Source organism: Pteropus alecto, unplaced genomic scaffold (assembly GCF_000325575.1).
Source record: "Pteropus alecto unplaced genomic scaffold, ASM32557v1 scaffold5, whole genome shotgun sequence".
Taxonomy (NCBI): domain Eukaryota; kingdom Metazoa; phylum Chordata; class Mammalia; order Chiroptera; family Pteropodidae; genus Pteropus; species Pteropus alecto.
The window spans coordinates 23,977,157-23,998,452 of record NW_006441953.1 but is presented as its reverse complement, the minus strand read 5'-3'; the positions used below and the strand labels follow the sequence as shown (position 1 = coordinate 23,998,452).

The 21,296-nt window shown below is 39.6% G+C and overlaps 1 protein-coding gene across 4 annotated transcripts in view; it reads right to left on the bottom strand.

Annotated features, from left to right (window-relative positions):
* Positions 1-21,296, bottom strand: part of FAM184B (family with sequence similarity 184 member B) — an 89,328-nt gene that overhangs the window by 63,906 nt on the left and 4,126 nt on the right. For 2 of the 4 annotated variants that reach the window (XR_003048485.1, XM_025051814.1), the window contains exons 1-2: positions 10,695-12,366; positions 10,191-10,317 (exon numbers count right to left, since the gene is read on the bottom strand). Coding sequence is in view for 3 of the 4 variants with exons in the window: in XM_025051814.1 (XP_024907582.1) it covers positions 10,191-10,317; positions 10,695-11,239 (672 nt within the window). In the remaining variant the exon portion in view is untranslated. Of the gene's footprint in view, positions 1-10,190; positions 10,338-10,694; positions 12,367-12,697; positions 12,815-18,034; positions 18,164-21,296 lie in introns of those variants that run through there. The other 2 variants (XM_025051815.1, XM_006918975.3) reach the window with 2 other exon arrangements.

The window sequence follows — 21,296 nt, the reverse complement described above, 5'->3', positions numbered from 1 at the left end:
TAACACAGGATGATCTCATTTCAACATGCCTAGCTTAATCATATCTGCAAAGACCCTTTTTCCTAATAAGGCAGCATTCATGGGTTTTGGGGATCTGATATCTTTTGGGGGGCATTATTTTGGTCTACCACAGCTATTATCGAGAGAAGACAGCATCTTCCAAGTGCATAATTAGCAAGAAGCAGTAAAAGACTGAACGGTCTCTTGGGCTTCAGTTTTAACGAAACGAGAGCCTGAAGTTCAAGGGATAAAGCTATTACGGTAGCTGTTCGAGATTCAGCAGGCAGGGGCATACCTTTTCAGGAAAATTTTACACCCATTCTGCCTCAGGAGACTGAGAGCGACACTGTTCCTGATGATAACATCAAAGATTCGCTGCAGATTTTTCTTGAAGTTTCCATGAGTAAGAAAAAGGCTTCCTCCTGAGACAGGAACAGGACAGTGAGAATTGCCGGCATGCCGTGGGTTCCACCGGACCCCTGAGCCGTGAGAAAGCTGCTTGCTTCCCTGATGCCCAAAGCAATCTGGAAGCATTTTCCAGGTACATCCTCTTCCCCTGGAGGCTCAGAATATAGTGAGTAACTTCAAATAGGTCCATTAAATAGTCATGATGTGAACTGACAGCCTGAGCCTGTGATTATGTCACCACGGTTTGAAAATAATTACACCACTGTGTGTGTAACTGTGAGCGCTGCTCCACGGAACTGTTCCAGTGTTTGGACTGTAGAAGAGAGTTATAGCAAACAGCTTTTAAAATGGCAAGCTTTGCACCTCACAAGTCAGGACCTCAGTACATCCGGTCTATTAGGTTGTTTTCAACTAATTGCTAAATACGCCTCTCTCCAGGTCTCTCTTCCAACCTTCCCAACATTCTTTCATGGGGGTCTACCTGTAACAAAGGTGAGTTCTGCTCACAGAAATTTATCTCAAGGACATAATCTAGCAAGTGCACAGGGATACAGTCTCAAGAATGTCCATCACAAAACTGGAATCGACCACAATGTCCACCAATGATAGTTTCTGCCCATCTCAGAGAACCATCCTTGATTGTTCAATAAAGAACCTTCTAGTTTCTGCCCATCTCAGAGAACCTTCCTTGATTGTTCAATAAAGAACCTTTCTTGTTCAATCAAGGAAGGTTCTCTGAGATGGGCAGAAACTATCATTGGTTTTTGTACTTCCTGCTTGGCAGCATATCAAATTGGTAATTCATTTTTTTTATATAAAAACAGCGGAAGTTCTTTTAACCAGTCTCCATTCAGCCAACATGTGGATAACTTAATACTCTTAATCCTTTCTCTGGAAAGCCACCACACTTCTGCTCCTGCTAATTGTCACCTGCTTATGCCAGAGGCATTTACTATTGTAATTATGTACTTTAATGCCATACTAAGTCAATTACACGTGAATGTGAAAAGTAAGTCGTGGTTCCTGTGAAAACTGGGTTGAATGTTTTAGAAAGACTCAATGAAGGCAAGTCGCTAAAGAAAAAACCTGGTCTCAAATTAGGTGTGACAGGGAAGTGAAAAGTGTTAAAGGTTTAGAAGGATTCTGAATTCAGATTTAAATTTCACATAATTTTCACACGTAACAAGATATTCTTCTTTTTGATCTTTTTTCAAGCATTTAAAAATGTAAAAACCATTGACTCATAAGCCATACAAAAATGCGCAATAGGCTGGATTTGGTCTGTGGGCCATAGTTTGCTGATTCCTGTTTTAAATTGAAAAAAATATTATGTTATGTATGTGTTAGGCTTTTTTCTTTTATGGTTTTCATTTTTCAATTATTCAAAATGTTCAAATGACATTGAATAAGAGGGCTTATATTTTGTTCGTTCATACTCTTTCTACTTCTCTTGCCTGTAAAGCCCATGAAATAAAGGTTTTACTTGGCACATAATAGGTACTCAGCAAGTGTTTCTTAAATGAATGAACTGAAGTCATACAGTGGAGTACTAATACAACCATTAAAAATTATGCCAGAGAGATCAAGATTAATTGTGAAGGGAGAAAAAAAAACTGGGTAACACAATAGTTAAGTATAATACAGCTCTATTTTTAAAAAATTATATGTCTATATTTGTATGGGAAACAATATAGTTGAATATATAAAAATGTTATTATTATATCACTATAGTTATGATAGGTTTGGGGATGCTTTAAAGTCTTTTTCTTTTTGCTTATCTGTATATTTAATTTTTCTAAAATAGGTATGCTTTCTGTGCATAATTGATCATTATTATTTTCATTTTACCTTACAATGCTGGCGTCCTGAAGAAATTTGGAACTGACCAAATGGAAGCACCAGGTCTGGTCAGATCCTGCGTCTGTGGTCAGGGGCTGGGAGTGACTAAGTCTGGTGTTGGCCTGGGAGGGAACGGGGAAAGCCCACTTATTTGTCAGATATAGTTCTCAACTGCGCTCAGAAAACTAAAAATTAGATGCTAGTAACTCCTAAGTTCTAGTCTTGAGAAAGGGGCCTCCCCACTGTTCCACAAGCTGGCCATAGGTAAGCCATGGTTCAAATCTGATATTTTATCCTAGGAGAAACAGGAGGTCCAGGAAGAGTTTTGTTCATTTAGTCCATCAATGGACACTTGCTGGGCACCAGTCACTAAACACATGCTGCCTTAGACACTGGAGGTGTAGGAGAGAACAAAGCAGATAGGAATCCCTGCCCTCACGGAACTTCCTCTGGGGAGAAGAGAAGAAAAACTGGAAGTAGCTGATGGAGCTGAGGAAATCTCAGAGAGTGGGTGGGGGGCAGCAGGATATTTTATCCACCTAGATGGGCAGGGAGGCCCTGTTTGAAGAGACATCTGACCCAGGTCCGGCCAGCAGAGCCAGCGTTAGACAGAAGAAACCACAAGGACAAAGGCTCTGGGCAGCACGAGCTAGGCATGTACGAAGGCCTGAAAGAAGGCTGGTGTGGCCGAGGGGATGCCACAGGGAAGCCGACGGCAGCCACCTCAAGGGACCATGACAGAGAATCTATTCTAGGTGAATGAATTTTATTGCAAGTGAAATGGGAAGCCACTGGTTTATATTGTAAAAGGTCATTCTTGGCACTGTGTGAGAGGGCAAGGGTGGACAAGGCCTGTCAGGAGGCCACGGCAGGGGGTGCGGCAGGTGAAGGAGGAGGTGGAAACGGAGACTGCAAGTGGACTTCGTCCTTATTTGTTTACTGGTAAAGTCGCCAGGACTCGCTTCAGAACTGGATTTAAACAGGGGAAAGATAGGATTCAATCGGTTTGTTTTTGTTTGTTGAATTTTAACAGCTTTATTGAGATACCATTCTTATACCATACAATTTGCCCACTTAAAGTGTCCAATTCAATGGCTTCCAGTTTATTCACAGACTCGTATAATCACCACTACAATCGACTTTAGAACATTCTCATTACTCCCTAAAGAAACCGTGCACCCCTTAGCCACTATCCCCTCTTTGTACCACATTTTATTTATCCATTCTTCAACTGTTGGGCATTTTATTTATCCATTCTTCAACTGTTGGGCATTTAGTTTATTCCATTTTTTTGATATTATAAATAATGTTGCTGTGAATACTGTGTCCAGGTTTTATGTGTGAGTATATGTTTTCATTTCTCTCAGGTATATGCCTAGGCATGGAATTGCTAGTTCGTATGACAACTCTGTTTAACCGCTTGAGAGACTGTCAGGCTTTTCCAAAACGGCTATAACATCGTACATTCCCGTTAGCAGTGTATGAGGGTTTGAGTCAGTTTAAAGATTGCTCTGGCCACTGTGTGGAGAAGAGCAGACACCAGAACGGTCATGCAAAAGTAGCGGCTCTTAGTAGGGTTCAGAGACACCCAACTTAAGGTATTCTTCATATTGCTTATGGCAAAAAGATTTTTGTGAGAGGCCAGTCTTTACATCATGAATCACATCGTTAACTTAAAAGATTCCAACAGAGAGGGCTTGTTAAAACAGATCGGTAGTTTTTGAATCTGGAATTCTAAGGCAAACTGGTATGGAACTGCTTAAACATCTTCCCAAACAAGCTCCTGCAAGCAGAAGGGTATTTTCAGAAAAGCTAAGGGAGTCAGTGAGTGGAATAAAACCCCCACACCTTCGAGCCATGAAAACACAGGGCTCAAGTGGGAGCCAATTGCCGAGGACTCCTGTGGCAACAGCATCTCTCCTATTGTTTAGAGGGCAATGGCCTGGCCTCTCAGTCCCAGGGAAGGGCTGGCTGTGTTCCAGGCTGCTGGTTTTGACAACTGGGCAGCAGTCCTGTCTCTGCAGCTCTTCCAGTTAGGAAGAGAAGACAAACTAACATCTGTCAAGCTTACGATGTTCCTGGCCCTGGGTGAGGTGCTCCACTTATTTCTTAAGTTAGCGAAGCCTCACAGCAAATCATCAAGAAAGAAAGAATTATTTTCCCTAATTTCAAGATGAGAAAAGCTGGTCCCTTTGGACTGGAGGGTCATAAAAGATCTCTCAGAAGAGACGGCATCTTAGCTGATATCAACCAAGAGGAAGGGCATTCCAAGATCGGTACCCAAATTGTTCATTAGCTCTTCAGGTGTCCTCATTTTTATTCACAGTTAATTTTAAATCTATAGTTATTAGTACAAATCGGAGTAAGAAGTATCCCTCTAGAAATACATCAAGTTTAAATTCATTTAGAAGATAATTTTGAGTAGAAGGTATAATTCTTTTTTCTTAATATTTCTGACTGTATACTCACCCTATTTTCTATAGCAATCTCACACTCCCTCCCCCCACTCCATTCAATATAATTGTTTTTGCTAATGTGTCTTAATAGACCTTGGTAAGTTTCTGTGACATGGGGAGACACAGTTCCCTCAATCTGGCTGGGCTACTGTGCTGGAAGTGGTGGCTTTGACCTCCAGAATGTCCTATGAAAAAAAAAAGGACTCACAGATACAGTGGCCACCCCTTATCCATGGGGTTACATTCTAAGCCCCCAGTGGATGCCTGAAACCATGGGTAGAACCAAACCTTATATATACTATGTTTTTTCCTATACATATAAACTTTTCCTATGGTAAAGTTTAATTTATAAATTAGGCACGGTAAGAGATTAACAACAATAACTATAATAAAGTAGAAAAATTATAACAATATACTATAATAAAAGTTACATGAATGGCTTTGGGGCCATTAGTAAGTAAAATAAGGAATATTTGAACAAAAGAACTGTGATATCATGACATTCATTCTGATACCCTAGACAACTGCTAAGTGACCAATAGGTGGGAATGGATTTGGACCCTCCTGTTCTCCCAAATAAATCCTCTGTGCCCATTTTATTGTTTAAACCTTCAGTTGCTCTAAAAAAGTGGTTCTTACCCCATGTTAACTGTACATCAAGAGTTTTTAAGGAGCTTTGAGAAGATAGCAATACCCGCCCCCACTCTCTCCTCTCCTCCTTAGATGGGGCCTGGGGAGTTGTGTGCTTTTTGGTTTTGTTTTTAACTTTTTAGTTTGAAATATTTTCAAACCTAGGGGGAAAATTCCAGAAAAAGAATAGTACAAAGTACATCCATATACCCTTTAGCTAGATTCACCTAGTCTTAACATTTTGCCCCATTTATCACTTGCTCTCTTTCTAGATTTTATTTTCTCTGTTTGATTTAAAAAATAAAATGCTTTGAGAGTAAGACATCATACTAACTTCCTTAAAAGTAAGACATATTTCGATGTGGATATTTCCTTGAACAGCCACAGTGTCATGTCAACTCCAGTCAACTTAACATTGATTGATACAAATACTTTTATTTTCTATATCTTCATATTCCAATTTGTCAATTGACCCAACCTTCTCCTTGTAGCATTTTTTCCCTTCAGTATACTCTCCAGTTTAAGATCAGGCATTGTGTTTCATTGTTGTCTCACTGGTGTGTTTTTCAAAGCTCTCTAGGTGGATCCTGGTCTTTGGGCCACTGTGCAAATTATTTACTATGCTAACATATATTGAGTGTCTACTAGATGCAAATAATTGTGAATAAATCAAGGAGTTTTGTATTTTAAGGGATCCACTTTATAAAAATCAACTTATAATATCAGAGGGATAAGTACCATGAAAGAAATATTAACTAAATCTGCGGGGGGAAACTTTAATCAAATTTAACAAGCTTACTGTGGGTCTACTGTTTGTCAGGCATTATAAACACTTTTGCAGAAATAGCTAAATATGAAAAAACAAACCTAAATGATAACAATGAATACATGATTAGTTATAAAAGTGAAGATTTTCAAAAGTTTCTCTTGGAGGAAGTGAGACTTGGAAGACAATTAGGATTCAACTTTTAGAGATGAAGACATTTTAGGAGAGGAACTATTAAGAGGAAAAATAGAGAGAGAAGGGAGTGTACAATGAAGTAAGGAAAGGACTGTACTTCTCTGTGATTTGAGAACTGGGTGCATGGGATTGCACTAGAATTTCCTGGGAAAGTAGGCTAGAAAATGTAAGATGGTACACCATCTTGGAAAATGGTTTGGCAGTTTCTTCAAAAGTAAAACATAAACTTACCATATAACCCAACAATTCCATTCCTAGGTATCTATTTAACTAAGAGTAAGGAAAATCTGTGTCCACACAAAGACTTGCACAGGAAAGTAATGGTTACAGCAGCATTATTCACAGCAGCTCCAAAGTGGAAACAACCCAAATGTCTATCACCTGGTGAATGGATAATCAGAATGTGGTATATCCATACAATGGGATACTACTGAGCAACAAAAAGGAATGAATGCATGATATATGCGACGACATGGATGAATCTCAAAAACATTATGCTAAGATTTAGCAACTAAGTGAAAAAAGCCAGATGAAATAGCACATATTGTATCATTTCATCGATGTAAAATGTCCAGAAAAGACAAATCTATAGCGACAGAAAGTACATTAATTGTTGCCCGGTTTGGGATGAGAATGGGGACTGCCTACAAATGAGTACAAAGGATGGCTTTCTTTGGGGTAACAGAAATGTCCTAAAACTTGATTATGGTTATAGTGCAACAACTCTGTAAATTTACTAAATAATGTTGAATTGTACACCTAAACAGATGAACTTTATGAGATATAAATTATACATTAAAAAGCTGTAAAAATTAAGAAGTTATCAAGACCAGACAGAAAGGAAATAAGAACGGCAACCTTAGAAATGAAAAAATACAGTTACTTAAATTCTAAAACTTCATAAATGGGAAAAACTCTAAACTGGACAAATTATTTAGAGGATTGACAAATAAGAAGACAGGATTAAGTAAGGATGCAACACAGAGACAAAAAATAATTTTGAATAACATTTCAAGATATGTATGGAGAGGCTTCCTCACTCACCTAAGGGCAGTTCCAGAAAAGAGAATGAGGCAATGGCAGAGAAACAATATTTAAAAAGAAAATCATTGGTAATTGTCCAGAATTAAAGAGAGCAGATGATATCACAATAAAAAGTACACTAACATATAGAGAGTTCTAACATCTAGTGAAACTGCTGAACATCAAAATAAACAAACACAAATCTTAAATGCTATTGGAAGAAAAGGGTTATCTACAAAGGAATGAATATTAGATTAGTAATAGAATTTTTACCAGCAACAATTAGTACCAGAAGACAATGGAGCACTATCGTCATTGTGCTATGGAAAAATAACCGTTCACTAGAATTTTATACCCAGATAAATGATCATCCAACAGTGAGGGAAAAAGAAAACATTTTCAAATATACAAAGGATTCCCTCCCCTACAGAGATCCCTACAGAAAGAACTATTAAAGAATGAACTTCAGCCAGAAGAAAAGTGAACCCAAAGGGAAGGCTTTGAATTCAAGAAGAAAAATAGTGAGTAGAAGAATTGGTGAAATGTCAGTAAATTCAATGAACTCTTGGCTATAAAAACAACTTTTTAATTAAAAAAGTAAAAATCTCCGGACGACGATGATATGAAGGGAAAAAGGACGGTTGTTCAGTGGATAAGGTATGCAAAGCTCTTTTGTAAAAATAAAGAATTACATGACAACTTTATTTTAAAAATTATATTTAAGTATATATGTTGAAAAGAAAAGACAGTTCTGAGAAGAACAGAAATAAAGCCTAGAGCCCTTAAACCAGCAGTGGAAAATGAGGGAATATAGATCATTTTACTAATCCAATAGAAGGCAAGGATGGAGAAAAAGGAAGAATGAAAAAAGATGCTAAGTGAAAAACACAAAATACGTTGTAAGAATAAGTCTGAATATATTGGTAATCACAATAAATGCGCATAGATTAATTTCACCTATAGAGATACAACTAATATAAAACTTATACATGATTCAATATAAACAGAAAAACATACAAACAGTAGCCAAAAGAAAGGTGGCATATCAATATCAATATCAAAAATGTCTAATTTAAACAATTAGCATGAAAAATGGTAAAAAGAGGCACCACCTAACAAGAATCAACTGTGATTTCGAATGTAGAATATACTCTGAGAAATACTGCCTTCTATGCGCTAGAGATCCTATTTGCTTTCTTCACTGCTCTATCTTCAGTGCTTGGCACACAATAGGTGTGCCATAAATATTGAGTGAAATGATTACCATACTACATCGAGATGATCTGTTTATGTGTTTGTCAAAACCACAGGGGCAGGGGCCCTGTCTCACTTAGTTTTATGCCATCAATACTTAGCACAGTGCCTCGCACATAGTAGGCACTCCATAAAATCACACTGAATTGAAAGTTCATCTGTTCCATAAAATCTCTCCTAACTGATTTTACCCATAGCTTATCCTTTGTTGCTACCTCTATAGCACTCATCATCTGAAATATTCATTTCAGCAACTGAGTATATAGTAGTATATTTTAGTTCTTTCTCAAACCTGGTTTCTCCAAAACTATTTTAGATACTTTGAAGTTAGAGAAGATGCCTTATACTGTGTCTAGTGCCTTGAATCAGTACTTTTTGGGGTCAATGTCACTAGATGAATGTAGATTAGATCAGTGGTGCCAGCAGCACATGCCAACACCACCAAGGACTAGTCCCATTCTCTTTTTCCATTTGACTAAAGAGATCACAGGCTCATGGGCCAAGAATGTGGAGAAGTTAACAGGAGGAGGTGGCAGAAGGTAGCTAATGTCCAATTCCAAGTCCCTGTGCTCTCTTCCTTCTGGCAAAATAGGGAGAAAAATGCCTGTGATCCTACAAAAATAGTGGATGTGGGGAAGTGGGAGGGAGATAGTCAGGGAAGAGATCACTACTGGACAGGACGTGGACCTGACCTTCCACTAGCAGGCATTGTACCAGTTTATTAGATCAAAAGGAAACCCCAAGGGATACAACTAAATTCAAGCACTAGGAACCTTATATAGAAGACAGAGAGGGATGTTGTTTTCCATCTACACACAAAGAACACGAGGGGAAGCTACTACAAGGAGCTCCCAACTGGGAAGCCACAGAGGGTTAATAAAGGGCAGAATTACAGTATCTTCTCGCTGGTCTTCATAAGAAAGACACCACAGTCCGTGGAGGTTCAGTCAGGGCCCTGAGATGAGGTGAGGAGAAGGGCTGGCTGACCTCCCAAGATCCTCTGTTATCCCGTAATTAAATGGTGAATCGTGCACTTCTGCATTTACGCTCCCACACACATCTGCACCCCGTTCGATAGTAAGTCCCTTGGCTGACTTCCAGGTTTAGTACGGAGCCACGCAAGATGCTGGCACTCAACAAATGACTCAAATATTTGTTGAATGAAGGAATAAATAAATCGAGTGTTCAAATGGAGCGCACATGACCTCCCCGACTGTAAAGTACGGCGATTAATGAAATCACAATATTCTAGGCACGATCTCTAGAGCAGAGGAAACACACACACACACACGTACTCGCACACATACGCACGCACGCACACACACGCACGCATACACCAGCTCTGGTTCCACTCGATTCAAATTTCCACCTTGGGAGCACAGACCACCTGCTCCGCACGCAGGCTGTAGGAGTTTCCTTGGCAAGGATCCTCTCTCAGCTGCTTTAGGATGGTGCCTCCAGAAGGTCAAGTCACCAAGATTTAGGACAGCTTCCCTTCCGGGCTGACCTCCGAGACAAAGTTTCAGCCCTGATTCGGCCTGAGCCTCCCCTGGGCGCGCCTGTACGCCCTCCCCAGGGCGCGGGGCGCGGGGCGCGCAGCCCGCGGCGCCTCCCCTTACCTTAGTGAGCTGGGCGATCTTCTTGCACATTTTCACGTGCATCTCGGAGTCGCAATCCATTCTCCAGCTGGCGCCACCGTGGGCATCCGCGTGGGAGCCCTGGCAAGTCCCAGGTGCATGAATTTTGCTGTTGAGGGCAGAAGCCATCGCTAAACCGCGTCCAGCGCTCAAGGGCTCCCGCTGGTGTCCTCGCTGCCCACCGTGTGCACGTGCGTGCGCGCGCGGACGTGTGAGCGTGCGGGCTTCCTCGGGAGAGGCGGCACTGCAGTCCCGCCGCCCGCACCGCCGCGTGCTCCCTGCTTCCCCGGGTGGCCGCCTCCCCGCCGCCCGCGCGCCCACTCTGCCTCCTCCAGCGCTCTTGCCGGCTGGCTGGCTCTGCGGGCACCCGCGTCTGCGGCGAGGCGCCGGGGACCCGCACGTGCCTGTCGCGATCTGCGCGCCACTCCCGGGCCCGTGCGGGTTTCGCCTGCAGCGGTAGAGCTTACGGTACGCGGGGCCACTCACTGGCTGTAGAGAGGTTTGCGCTGGCCGGGCGCGGCGCTCTCGGACACGTGGGTGGCGCCTGGCTCCAGACTCAGCGGCGACCGACCCAGCCCTTGGTGGGCATCCCGGGCTAAGGAGGAAGAGCAGGCTTCGGCCTCAGGCGGCCGGAGCGCACTGTCTGAAGAGGGGACCCTGGCGATGCGCTGCGGGGCTGAACTGGGTGGCGAGGAACCCGGCACCTTCACCACCTTATTCAACCTGCGGCTCGGGAGCCTCGGAGCTCCGGGCTGAGGGCGGAGGTAGGGGCGGGATGCCGGGAGGTGAGAGCAGGTCGCGGGGATGCGAGGAGGTGCAGGGGGGCTGGGATGCACAGTGTGGGCCCCCGCACGGGCTGCAAACGAGAGTCCCCTCCCCCCATTTTGGGGAGGAGCCCAGACGTTGCGGGAGGATTGCCAGAGATCACCAAACAAAGGGAAGAAGCCAAAGCGGCGGCCGAGAAGCTGGTGTCTGAAACCTGGGATGAGAACGCATAGTGCGTGAAGCGGTAGTAAAGCAGAGCAAGTCATCAGAAAGGTAGAGAGGATGGTGGCAGGTGTGAGAAGAAGGAGGCAGAGGAACGGAGGAGTAACTGAGTCACATGGAGCTGAAAGTCTAAGTAAACCAAGCCAGTGAAAGTGAAGTGACTCGGCCACACCCGTGCAACCGGATTAGCAGCTGGTGTCCCTCCGTTTGTTTGATAAGTGGAGAGGTTAGCGGGCCAGATTTCTTTGTGGCTTGCTTTCTTTGGTTTCAAACAGTGGGCTTTTGGAAAAGTGACAGCACCCCATTTAGATTTTCGGAAAGTGTGAATAATAGAGTCATCATAATAAGCAATTAGCCTGGTTAATATATTTCATTTTACAAATTGCCATATATCAAGAGTTTTAATAATCATAAAGCAAGCCAGTTTCAAAGGCTCTCAGAAACCACAACCCCATCCCTCCACACCTCCACACTGCAGGTAATAATAATCTGCAGGTAATAATAACCACTTTTATAGATGAAGAAATAGATACAAAAAAATTGTACCAACTCAGGCAATTATAAGTAGCAAACTTAGGTCTGGAACTGAGATATTCCTATTCTAAATTCCTTATTTTTGCCCCAGTACATTACACTACATACGAATGACCAAACAGAGTTTCCGGTTCCTAGTTTATGTTTAAGGTTCCCTCTCTAGAACTCACCCCCGCACCCCAGCCCTAATTTGTTTAGAAAACAGAATGCCTGAATCAGAATAACTACCAGGAGGTTGATGTAGATTCTTGGTCCTATCCAGACTTTCTGAGTCAAAACTCTCTGGAGTCGAGAACTAGGAATCCGTATTTTACACAAGCTCTCTACTTAAATTCCAAATCACGCATTTCAAATATATTCTACAGGGTGTTAATACATACTAAATTTTACAGGAATTCAACCACTGTGTAAACTAGAGGTAAATAAGCCTTTTTGGTCTAGAACTTTACCAAAAGCTGTTTGCCATTTTGGAAAATCGCATTATCGATGGCCATGTGGCTCATGGTATTTGGTTGCCAGTCCAACATGCTTGTATTACAACTGCTGCCTTGGTGGTGAGTCTACCTGTGTCTGCAAGCATCTGAGAACTCCATCGTCATAAAGTTAACCACACCAGAGCATCTCTATATTGAAATACATATGATTTAATTATTCTTTCCTTTTATTTCTATTACTGTCAAGAAATTATACTGATTTTAAAAATGTGTGTAATAATTTAAAAATTATCTACAAATTTCAAAATAGCAACATAAATATTATTAAAAAGGTGATGTTGGGTGAATAGAATTGAGAACCACTGCTCTAGATGATCATATGTACATTAAAGTTTAGGAATACTGCAGTCTAATTTCAAGTCTTAGTTACTTAAACACAATCTTATTAGGTCCAGGGACCAAAATATTTTCCAGTAGGCCATGTTATACTTTCAACTTTATAATGCAAGATAGTAGAAAACCAGATTCCCTTACCAGGCTTTGCTGGACCACAGCTACTGTAATTTTGGTGCTGTAGACCGATCAGTCTTGGAAAGGGTCCTCTGCAGATCCTGGGACTTTCTAGCACTGTGATTAGTAGGTCCTTCCACACTATCAGGAATGAAATGGAGGGCAGAAGAGGATTCAGCACTCTCTCAAATATAGGGGTGGCAGAGCACTTATTAGCACACTAATATGGTCTTGGCAATGTGCTGTGCCCTCTGCACATGTCCTTACCTTCAGCGAGGTACTTATTATCCTCATTCTACAGACTAGAAAATTGAAGCTCAGGGAGGCTAACAAACCAATTTTATACAGCTAGTAAATGGATCTGAGTCTGTATAAGTTCAAAGGCTGTTTTTCTCAGAGCACAATGCTGGCAATGGAAAACTTTTTAAAATTATCATTGTTTTTTCTTTAGATTATAAAACTGTAAGCTTCTGGTAGTACCCCCCAGCTCACCTGTAATAATACAGAAAAATGAAAAGCAAAAATCACCCCAAATCCCACAAAGAAAATTACTGTTAATATTTTGAGATCCTTCTAGACATCTATCTGTACACACCTAGAAAATGGTATGTACATATATGTATTTTTAAAACATAAATGGGATGCTGTAAATGTTTTTGAACCCTATCCACTCAATATAAAATGGACATATTTTTTCTTTTGCCAATAAAGGTCCATATTCTCATTTTTGACAGCCAGTAATTCCATTATTTACAATAACTTATTTGTCCTATCCCCTACTGAACAATTTTTTATATTTTAAGCAAAATGTTTTGCATATGTTTACAATGTATGTTTGCTATGAGAAGAATAAATTCTGTTTTAAAAGACAAAAAAAACCCCAAAAAGATATGAAACTTAAATGAGATAGAATTCTTAATGTGTATTAAGTACAGGTAGTATACTATAAGACAAGATAGAATGGAATTTATATAAAAAGAATGGAACGAACAAGTGTCACTAACAGAAAAAGATGGAAAGTCCAAATTGTAAGGTAAAAACAATGCCACCTTCAAGCCGACAGCTACATCATCCCTAAAATTGCCATTCATTGTTGACACCCGTTCTGGCCCCAAGTATGTTCTGCCCCAGAAACACAATTAGAAAAACATGGCTCTCTGCAGGACATCAAACAGGCATACTTGCCCCCTGCACATTTCCGACGGAGCAAGCATGTACTGACTCCAGGCATCCCCCATCAGCTCAGCCCTTTTCAATTTTAGCTGTAGTTCTCATAACCACACTATCAGAAGTGAAGGCTGGTACAGCAGACAGGACATAACAATACTGCGTAATACAGGGTTCAGGTGATGTGGTCCTCTCATTTCCCTGGTGCCTCATCCTAAATGTCTTAACCTTCACTGTACTTTGCAATTGACTTCTATTTTAAAGTGATTTAATAAACCAAGTAGTTCCAGCATCTTAATTTGAGATGTAAAGGATCCTGGCTATGACATCTAGGGTAGCCTGCCTGATAAGAGTATATTTGGAGGCTACCATTGCATCAAGATAACTTCTAGACGACATCATACACGGATCTTTGCATGGATGTGCAAGTAGTTCCATAGGAATAAATCCTAGAACAAACTAGTTTCATAGAGTAAGCAAATTTTAAGTGTTGATATATTTGCTATACTGTTCTTCAGAAGTTATTTCAATTTACACTCTAATAGTGAAAAAAAAATGTATATTTTCCTGTATTTTGCCCAAACTAGCCAGTATTGATCTTCAAATATCTTTAAATAGGTGAAGAGTGTCTCCTGCTAAACCACTTGTTTATTAGTAGGGCTGCTGGAACACCTTTCCACAAGTCGATCAGTTGTTCGAATTACACCTTTTGTGCATTGCCTACCTTTCTTCCTTATGTTGAAATAACTTTCTAGGCCCAAGATGCACCTGTTCCTGCCCAAGGTGCCAGATCAGCAAACAGAAACTTAGATAACTTTGTGTCCCTGTGAATGCTCCGCTTGACCAGAAATGCAGTACATCCAGTCAGCTAGTCCTCAAATGCAGAGCCAGCTTTGGCCATATACTTATCTCCTTGTTCCTTTTCACCTCAAACAAGTTTGACTACATGGACCCAGCCAATCAGATATTTTCTATTTTTCTATTCCTTGTTGTTTGTCCTATAAAAGCTTCCTGTCTTCGGCCCCATTTTACGGTTCTCTTTGGAGATCGGACCTTTCATGAAGGGTTAAATAAAGTTTGTATCACCTAAATTGTCTTCTTTAATCATTTTTAACACTTATTACCAGACTTTTCTTTGTCGGGGCTTTTAGCACTTTGCCTATAATATACATTGCAAACATTTCCCCCATTTAGTCATTTGTTTCAGCTTTATGTTCTATAAATATTTTGAATTTTTATTCAAAATCTTTGTACTGATATTTTTCTCTTACATTTTCTGGCATTATGCTAAGAAAGGCCTTTCCCATCCAAGATTGGGTTCTCCTAATATTTTTATGGTCCCATTTAAAAAAAAAAAGTTTACATGTTTTATCTAGTTGTGATTTATGTTGATACATGGAGTGAGGCCAGAATTCAGACTTATGTTTTCCCAGATGGCTAAGCAGTTGTCCCAACAGATACTGAATAATTCATCTTTACCACACTGATAGTCTAATTGCTGCCTTAGGTGATTTCTTTAGAAATTTACTAAGTAATCTTTTAGGCTTTGCTTAGTGATTTTTCTTCTAACATACTTGCAATTATTACTGCTATCACACTTCTCCTACTCATTTAAAAACAAGATCACATTCTTGAGTACGTCCCTTAACCCTTTTACCTAGAGGGCTATTTTCCCTACTCTGCCTTACTTAGTCCTACTCATCTTTGCATGTCCCTAAAATACACTCTCATAGCTTTGCATTTCTGTGAAGCACATATATCATTTATTTCATTTTTTGAAAGCTACAGCTTTCTGTGAAACATCCCCCTTTTTTTGAGTGAACAATTTCAAGAAATGAACACACAGCTTAGACTGGCACTATGCTTTTATTGTGATCCTAACACACACTAACTAGTAGTACCAGGGTTTCACTAGAGGTGGCCTGGTAGTAGGTCTTCCATCTCATCCCCACGGGAAGAAAGAAAGAAAGAAAGAAAAAAGTCACAAAATAGCAACATTTCCCAAGATTACAGTATATCAACATAATACCATGGAATGGGACATTTTGGAATAAAATGTTTTGTGGCAATTATAGCCAGATTATAGCAACCTTAATATGGTCACCATGAACTCCACGGTTGTTCTGGAAACAGTTCGTGGGCAATGCATGTCTGGGAACTACAGCACTGATAGTTGCTTTTTATTTATCTTACTACTCAAAATTGTTAACGGTTAACAAAGGTGTGAAACACAGGGATAAGAGTCGAGTATATGGGCTAAGAGCAGGCAAGGACACAAGTAGGCTTTCCTGTACCTGACACATCTAACAACCGATTTACAAAGTACATTAGACTTCACCTTAGGGTAAACAGGCAGGGAATGAATCTGACAGCTCAATACTGTTGCCTTTCTGGTCTTTTCCTAGAGTTCAAGGGTAATTAAACAATAGAACTCTCTAACGCTCAAAAAAGGAGTGGAACTGAAGCTTTTTAATTCCCCTTATTATAAGAAGTAGAGTGCTCTGTACCCAATGGACACTCAAAAGTTTTTAACTAAATTAAGTATTGGTAAAATGAATGACCTATGACTGAATATCTCAACATAGCCATTTCTCAATTTCTCTTTCTCTTGCTTTTATTGTCCAGAATATTGACATGGAGCTAGAACTTTTCAAATTTTGGTAAACAGACAAATTATCAGGAGCTTGTAAAAAATGAATATTTATGACTCCCCATATCGGAAATTTTGACCTAGTAGGTTTGGGTAAGACATTTTAAACAATCACTTAAGTGATGCTTTGAGGATGGTACCACACCCCACATTGAGGACTGCTTTAATGGTGCAAATGAGCCTTGTCATTTCCCTCTACATCTTTTTGCTTTATGACCTACCCTATGACACAGCAATTTGACCCAAGAGGAATGAGTGCGCATACCCACAAAAACCACAGGTACGAGAATATTTATTGCAGCTTTATGTGTAATAGCCCCGAATTGAAAAAAAATGCAAATGCCATCAACAGGTGAATAGATAAATGAATTATGGCATATTCATACAACAGGATAGCCTACAATAAAAAGATGAACCACTGATAACACCAAAACATCAGGATGAATCACAGTTATTATGTTGATGAAATAAGCCAAGCATAAAACAGTATATACTGTATGATTCCATTTGCATGAAGTTGAGAACAAGTAAAACCAATTGATCTTTAGAAGAGTAGTTATTTCTGGGGGAAGTATAAACTGGGAAAGGGTGCTGGGCAATCAGAAACCTTTTGTACTTTGATATGTGTATACATACGTGAAAAATCATCAACCACACTTATGATTGGCATATTTTATGTATTTCATTGTAGGTATGTTATCCCTTACTTGAAAAAAAAAAGGCAGATGAACAAATTGGTCTGGCATGGTTTACTCAATAGATTTGATGACAAAGACAAAAACATCACCACATATAATCATTTGCAATTGTCAATTTATTCTGAGATTATATGTTAATATAAATAAAGTATAGAAAAAACCTCAACCATAACTCACAGTAAAAAATCTAAAGCATTATGGACCTGTCACTGGATATGATATCTTGAATAAAAAACAGTATGGAAGATGAAAAACAATAAGAAATTCCAAAATATTTAATTCCTTATGCTTTTGAGCCAGCAGAAGATAAAATTTAAATGAAAAACTTGTGGAAATTACTGCTGTAGATTATGCATCCTTTCTGTAAATAAAATTTGAGATTTGCCTAAGTAAGGAACAAAGTTCCTTTTATATAAAACAAGTTATTGAATTATATTTTCTTTCTGAAAAAATTTTCTGCAGTGCACATCTTATTGAAGGTGAGCACCTTGCAATTGTGGATTATGATGCCTGAAGGATTAATCAAATTGCTGACAATACTACAATTGTACTATATTTTTAATGTCAAACTTCTAAAATCTGACTACTAAAACTAATAAAATAATTACATTTTAAGAAAAAATTTTCAAATTTGTGTGACACAGTGACACTCATCCAAATGTGTGTATTTGGTATACTTTTAATTGCCTCATTTTACCACTGACTTAGTTTCCCATGTACTTATCTTATTCTTTTCCCCTAAGGTCCCAACATCTGTCTCACTCTTCTCTACACTTTCCATAAACTCAAACAGTTTCTTCCAAGTTTTCTAGAGACATTACTTCCTAAAACCCCCATCCTACTTACTGGACATAGTAGTCATCTTGGGACTTTCATTCATTGCATTCCTTTGTGAGATCTTATGTTTTCAGGAGCCCATGCCTTCTTACTTTGATTACTCCTTTGTTTTGGTGAAGCACATCCTCCAGTAGCCTCCTAAGAAATGGTACATGGTAAGGTAAAATTTTGAAACCATGCGAGTCCAAACTTTATTTTAGCCCCAAATTTGATTGGATTGTCTAGATACAGAATTCCAGATTAGGATTCATTTTTCCTCTTAAATTTGAAGGACTTGCTTTCATAATCTTCTAACACCCAGTGTTGCTACCAAAAGTCTAAATGCCATTCTGAAAACATCCTTTTATGAAAACCTTGTTTCCCCTCTGGAAGCCTTTAGGACCTTTTTTAACCCCGAAATATGGTATGCTCTTGTATGTGTTTAACGCATTATGTTGAGCATTAAGTGGATCCTTTTAATTTAGGAGACTCATGTCCCACATTTTGGGGAAATGCTGTTTTCTCTCTTCACCTCTTTTCCCTGTTTTCTCTTTTTGGGGTCTTATTAATCAGATGTTGCATCCCATTCTGATCTTCTCATTTTTCTTTTGTCCTTTTCCTGTTTTCCAACTCAGCTTTTTTGTTCTACTTTCTGAAATTTCTTCAGCTTATCATCCAACACATCTATTGAATGTTTAATATTAACTCTATTATTCCAATACTTTTATTTTGTTGTTCATTTTTTACAGCATGCTATTATTTTATGGATGCAATATATTCTGTTTCTGAGACTATTATAGCTTGAGGGTTTTATGTTCCCTTCATTATTTCTAGTTTTTTCTTGTTTCTTTTGGTATTCATCTTTCATTGTTGAAAGTATCTTCTAACGTTTAGTGATTCTTGGCTATCAGTTTATTGTGAGTTCATGTGACTGAAAGCTGTGTATGAATGAGGAGGCTTGTGGGCTCTGGGTTTTACAGTAACAAATAATCATAATCAAGTGGTAAGCTGTTTTATTATTCATGTTTCTGGATGGGGTGAGCAGGGCTGGGTATAAGCCTGGCTGCCAGATTATGTAGCTGGGTGGACTAAAGAGACAGACAGTTCATGATGTTCAGATACTGACATTCTTTCCATCTTCCTGTTTCCAGTGTCACACCTCACTATCACCATCACTCTCCCCAGGTCCCTGTTCTAAGTCTAACTGGGACTTTGGTTCAATTTCTCCAGGGAATAAGCTGCTAGAGTTTGGCTATATAGAGGAATAGTTACTTAGCCACCCAAAAAATAAAAAACAAAACAAATAAATCCCCAAAACTTTCAAATAATCCCCTTGCTTCCAACTTTGCTCCTACCCCTGCTTTCCAGGGTACCTTGTTCTTCAAATCTTTGAGTCTTTTGGGGGTTCTCAAAGGAAAAGAATGGTGTTTCAGATCTGTGGACCTTTCTTGCAATGAAGAATGGCTGCCAGAACTGTGCTATCAAGTATTTAAATTAAAAAAAGTAATACTCTTAATCTTTCATGACAAAGAGTGAGAAAGTTAACTGCTTAAAATACACACACACTCACGCAAAACAAAGTCAATCTACCTAATACTGACATTTAAAAAAATTATATAAATGTCTGCAAATGTTTTAATGATTATGTGATTATTTTAGCCTAATACAATGTGTCTTTTATAAAAACTGTCATATCTGCCATCGGGCTTCTTTCTCCACCTCTCTGCAACAGTTCTAACCTTGTGTTAACTGTTAGCCTCCATCTCCTGGCACTGAGTATTTGGAAGAAAACACCACATAACGAGAACACTCAGATTGCTCCCCTGGAACAACTATATGACTACAACCCAAGCTTAATCAATGCTACTAACACATTTATAGGGCTTCCAGATAAAGCACAGGATGCCAGTTAAATGTGAATTTCAGTTAAATAACATTTTTCCTAGTAATTAAAACTTATTTGGGCATCTTATACTTTTTATTTGCTAAGACTGGCAACCCAACATATTTAAGGAAACGATGTGTCACAAGTAGAAAGTGAACATCATAAAAAAACAAAAAACAAAAAACAGTTTAAAGGAAATTGGGATCTGGACCAAAGCGTTCAAGCCACTGGGAAATTCTACACTACTACCAGGTAGGTAGCCAGGGGCCACCACCACATTACCCACGTTGTGCTAAGTCCCCACGAGAATGCCTAGGCTGGGGCCAACAATAACGCTTTCAATTAATACAGGAATTTAGTGTCCCCTGGTTGTGGTCGCCCCCTTAATTGTGTTACCAGAGCTCTGCCGCCTTATCGAGTCATTCTGGTTGCAATCATAAAGCCAATCCAGGGTCTTTTTGGGTGGAACATGGCTATGCCCTTGGATTGTTCCAGTGTTTTGGTACCTCCCAAAGGAAGCTGCCCCTACTGGACCACTACCTAATTAATGCATTGGAAAACACTAGTTGATATATTGGAGTTTCGGGTTCCAAAGTTGACACTGGTTAGAAGGGTAGCATTTAAGCAAGGGATTAGCAGTTAACTTAAAGATAATTTCCCCTCAAATAAGAAGACATTACCAGCCCCTTAATTTACAAACTTATTCTAAGACTCTTCCATCTGGTTTCTGTTGAAATCTAATTTGACACCATACCAGCTCGGTTTCTGTGTATACTAGGAACTCAGTTTTCATCTTGTTTGGCTGATGAGGATCCTGAGTCTCCTAGATGATTACTATGTCCTACTCCAGGGAATAGGGTATCATTTCCCAAATGATCCCAAGAATTTTCATATCACATGTCAGGGTCATCTATGTCTTCCCAAATAAACTGCCCAAACTCCAGTCAATTTACTGATCCAACCCTAAACTGACACTAACCATTTTAAACTGCCTCTATGCATTTTACACGCAACAACTCTGGTTACCTGCCTGCCACACTATTTTAAATTATTTTTAAATCAGGCATTCTTTTCCCATGTCTCATTGAGAACAGCTTGTATTAGCTTTCACAGCCAACAGGAGCTCGGTAGCTAGCAAGTGTCAGGTCAATGTGGTACCCTTACCCTTTCCATTTTTTTGGTCTCTTTCGAAACTTTTATATAATCCCACAGCTGCCACCAATTGAAAGGAAGAGCATAGAACATACAATGATCAGACTCAAACATATAGCCATTAACTAACTTTTGAAATTGGCAAAGATTTACCATAGATATTTTTGACGCAAAGGAAATACCTAGTAGTTTGTTTCACTTAGTAGAGCTCCCTCAATTTCCCTCAGTTGAATGGATATTGCTCATTGGTGGACT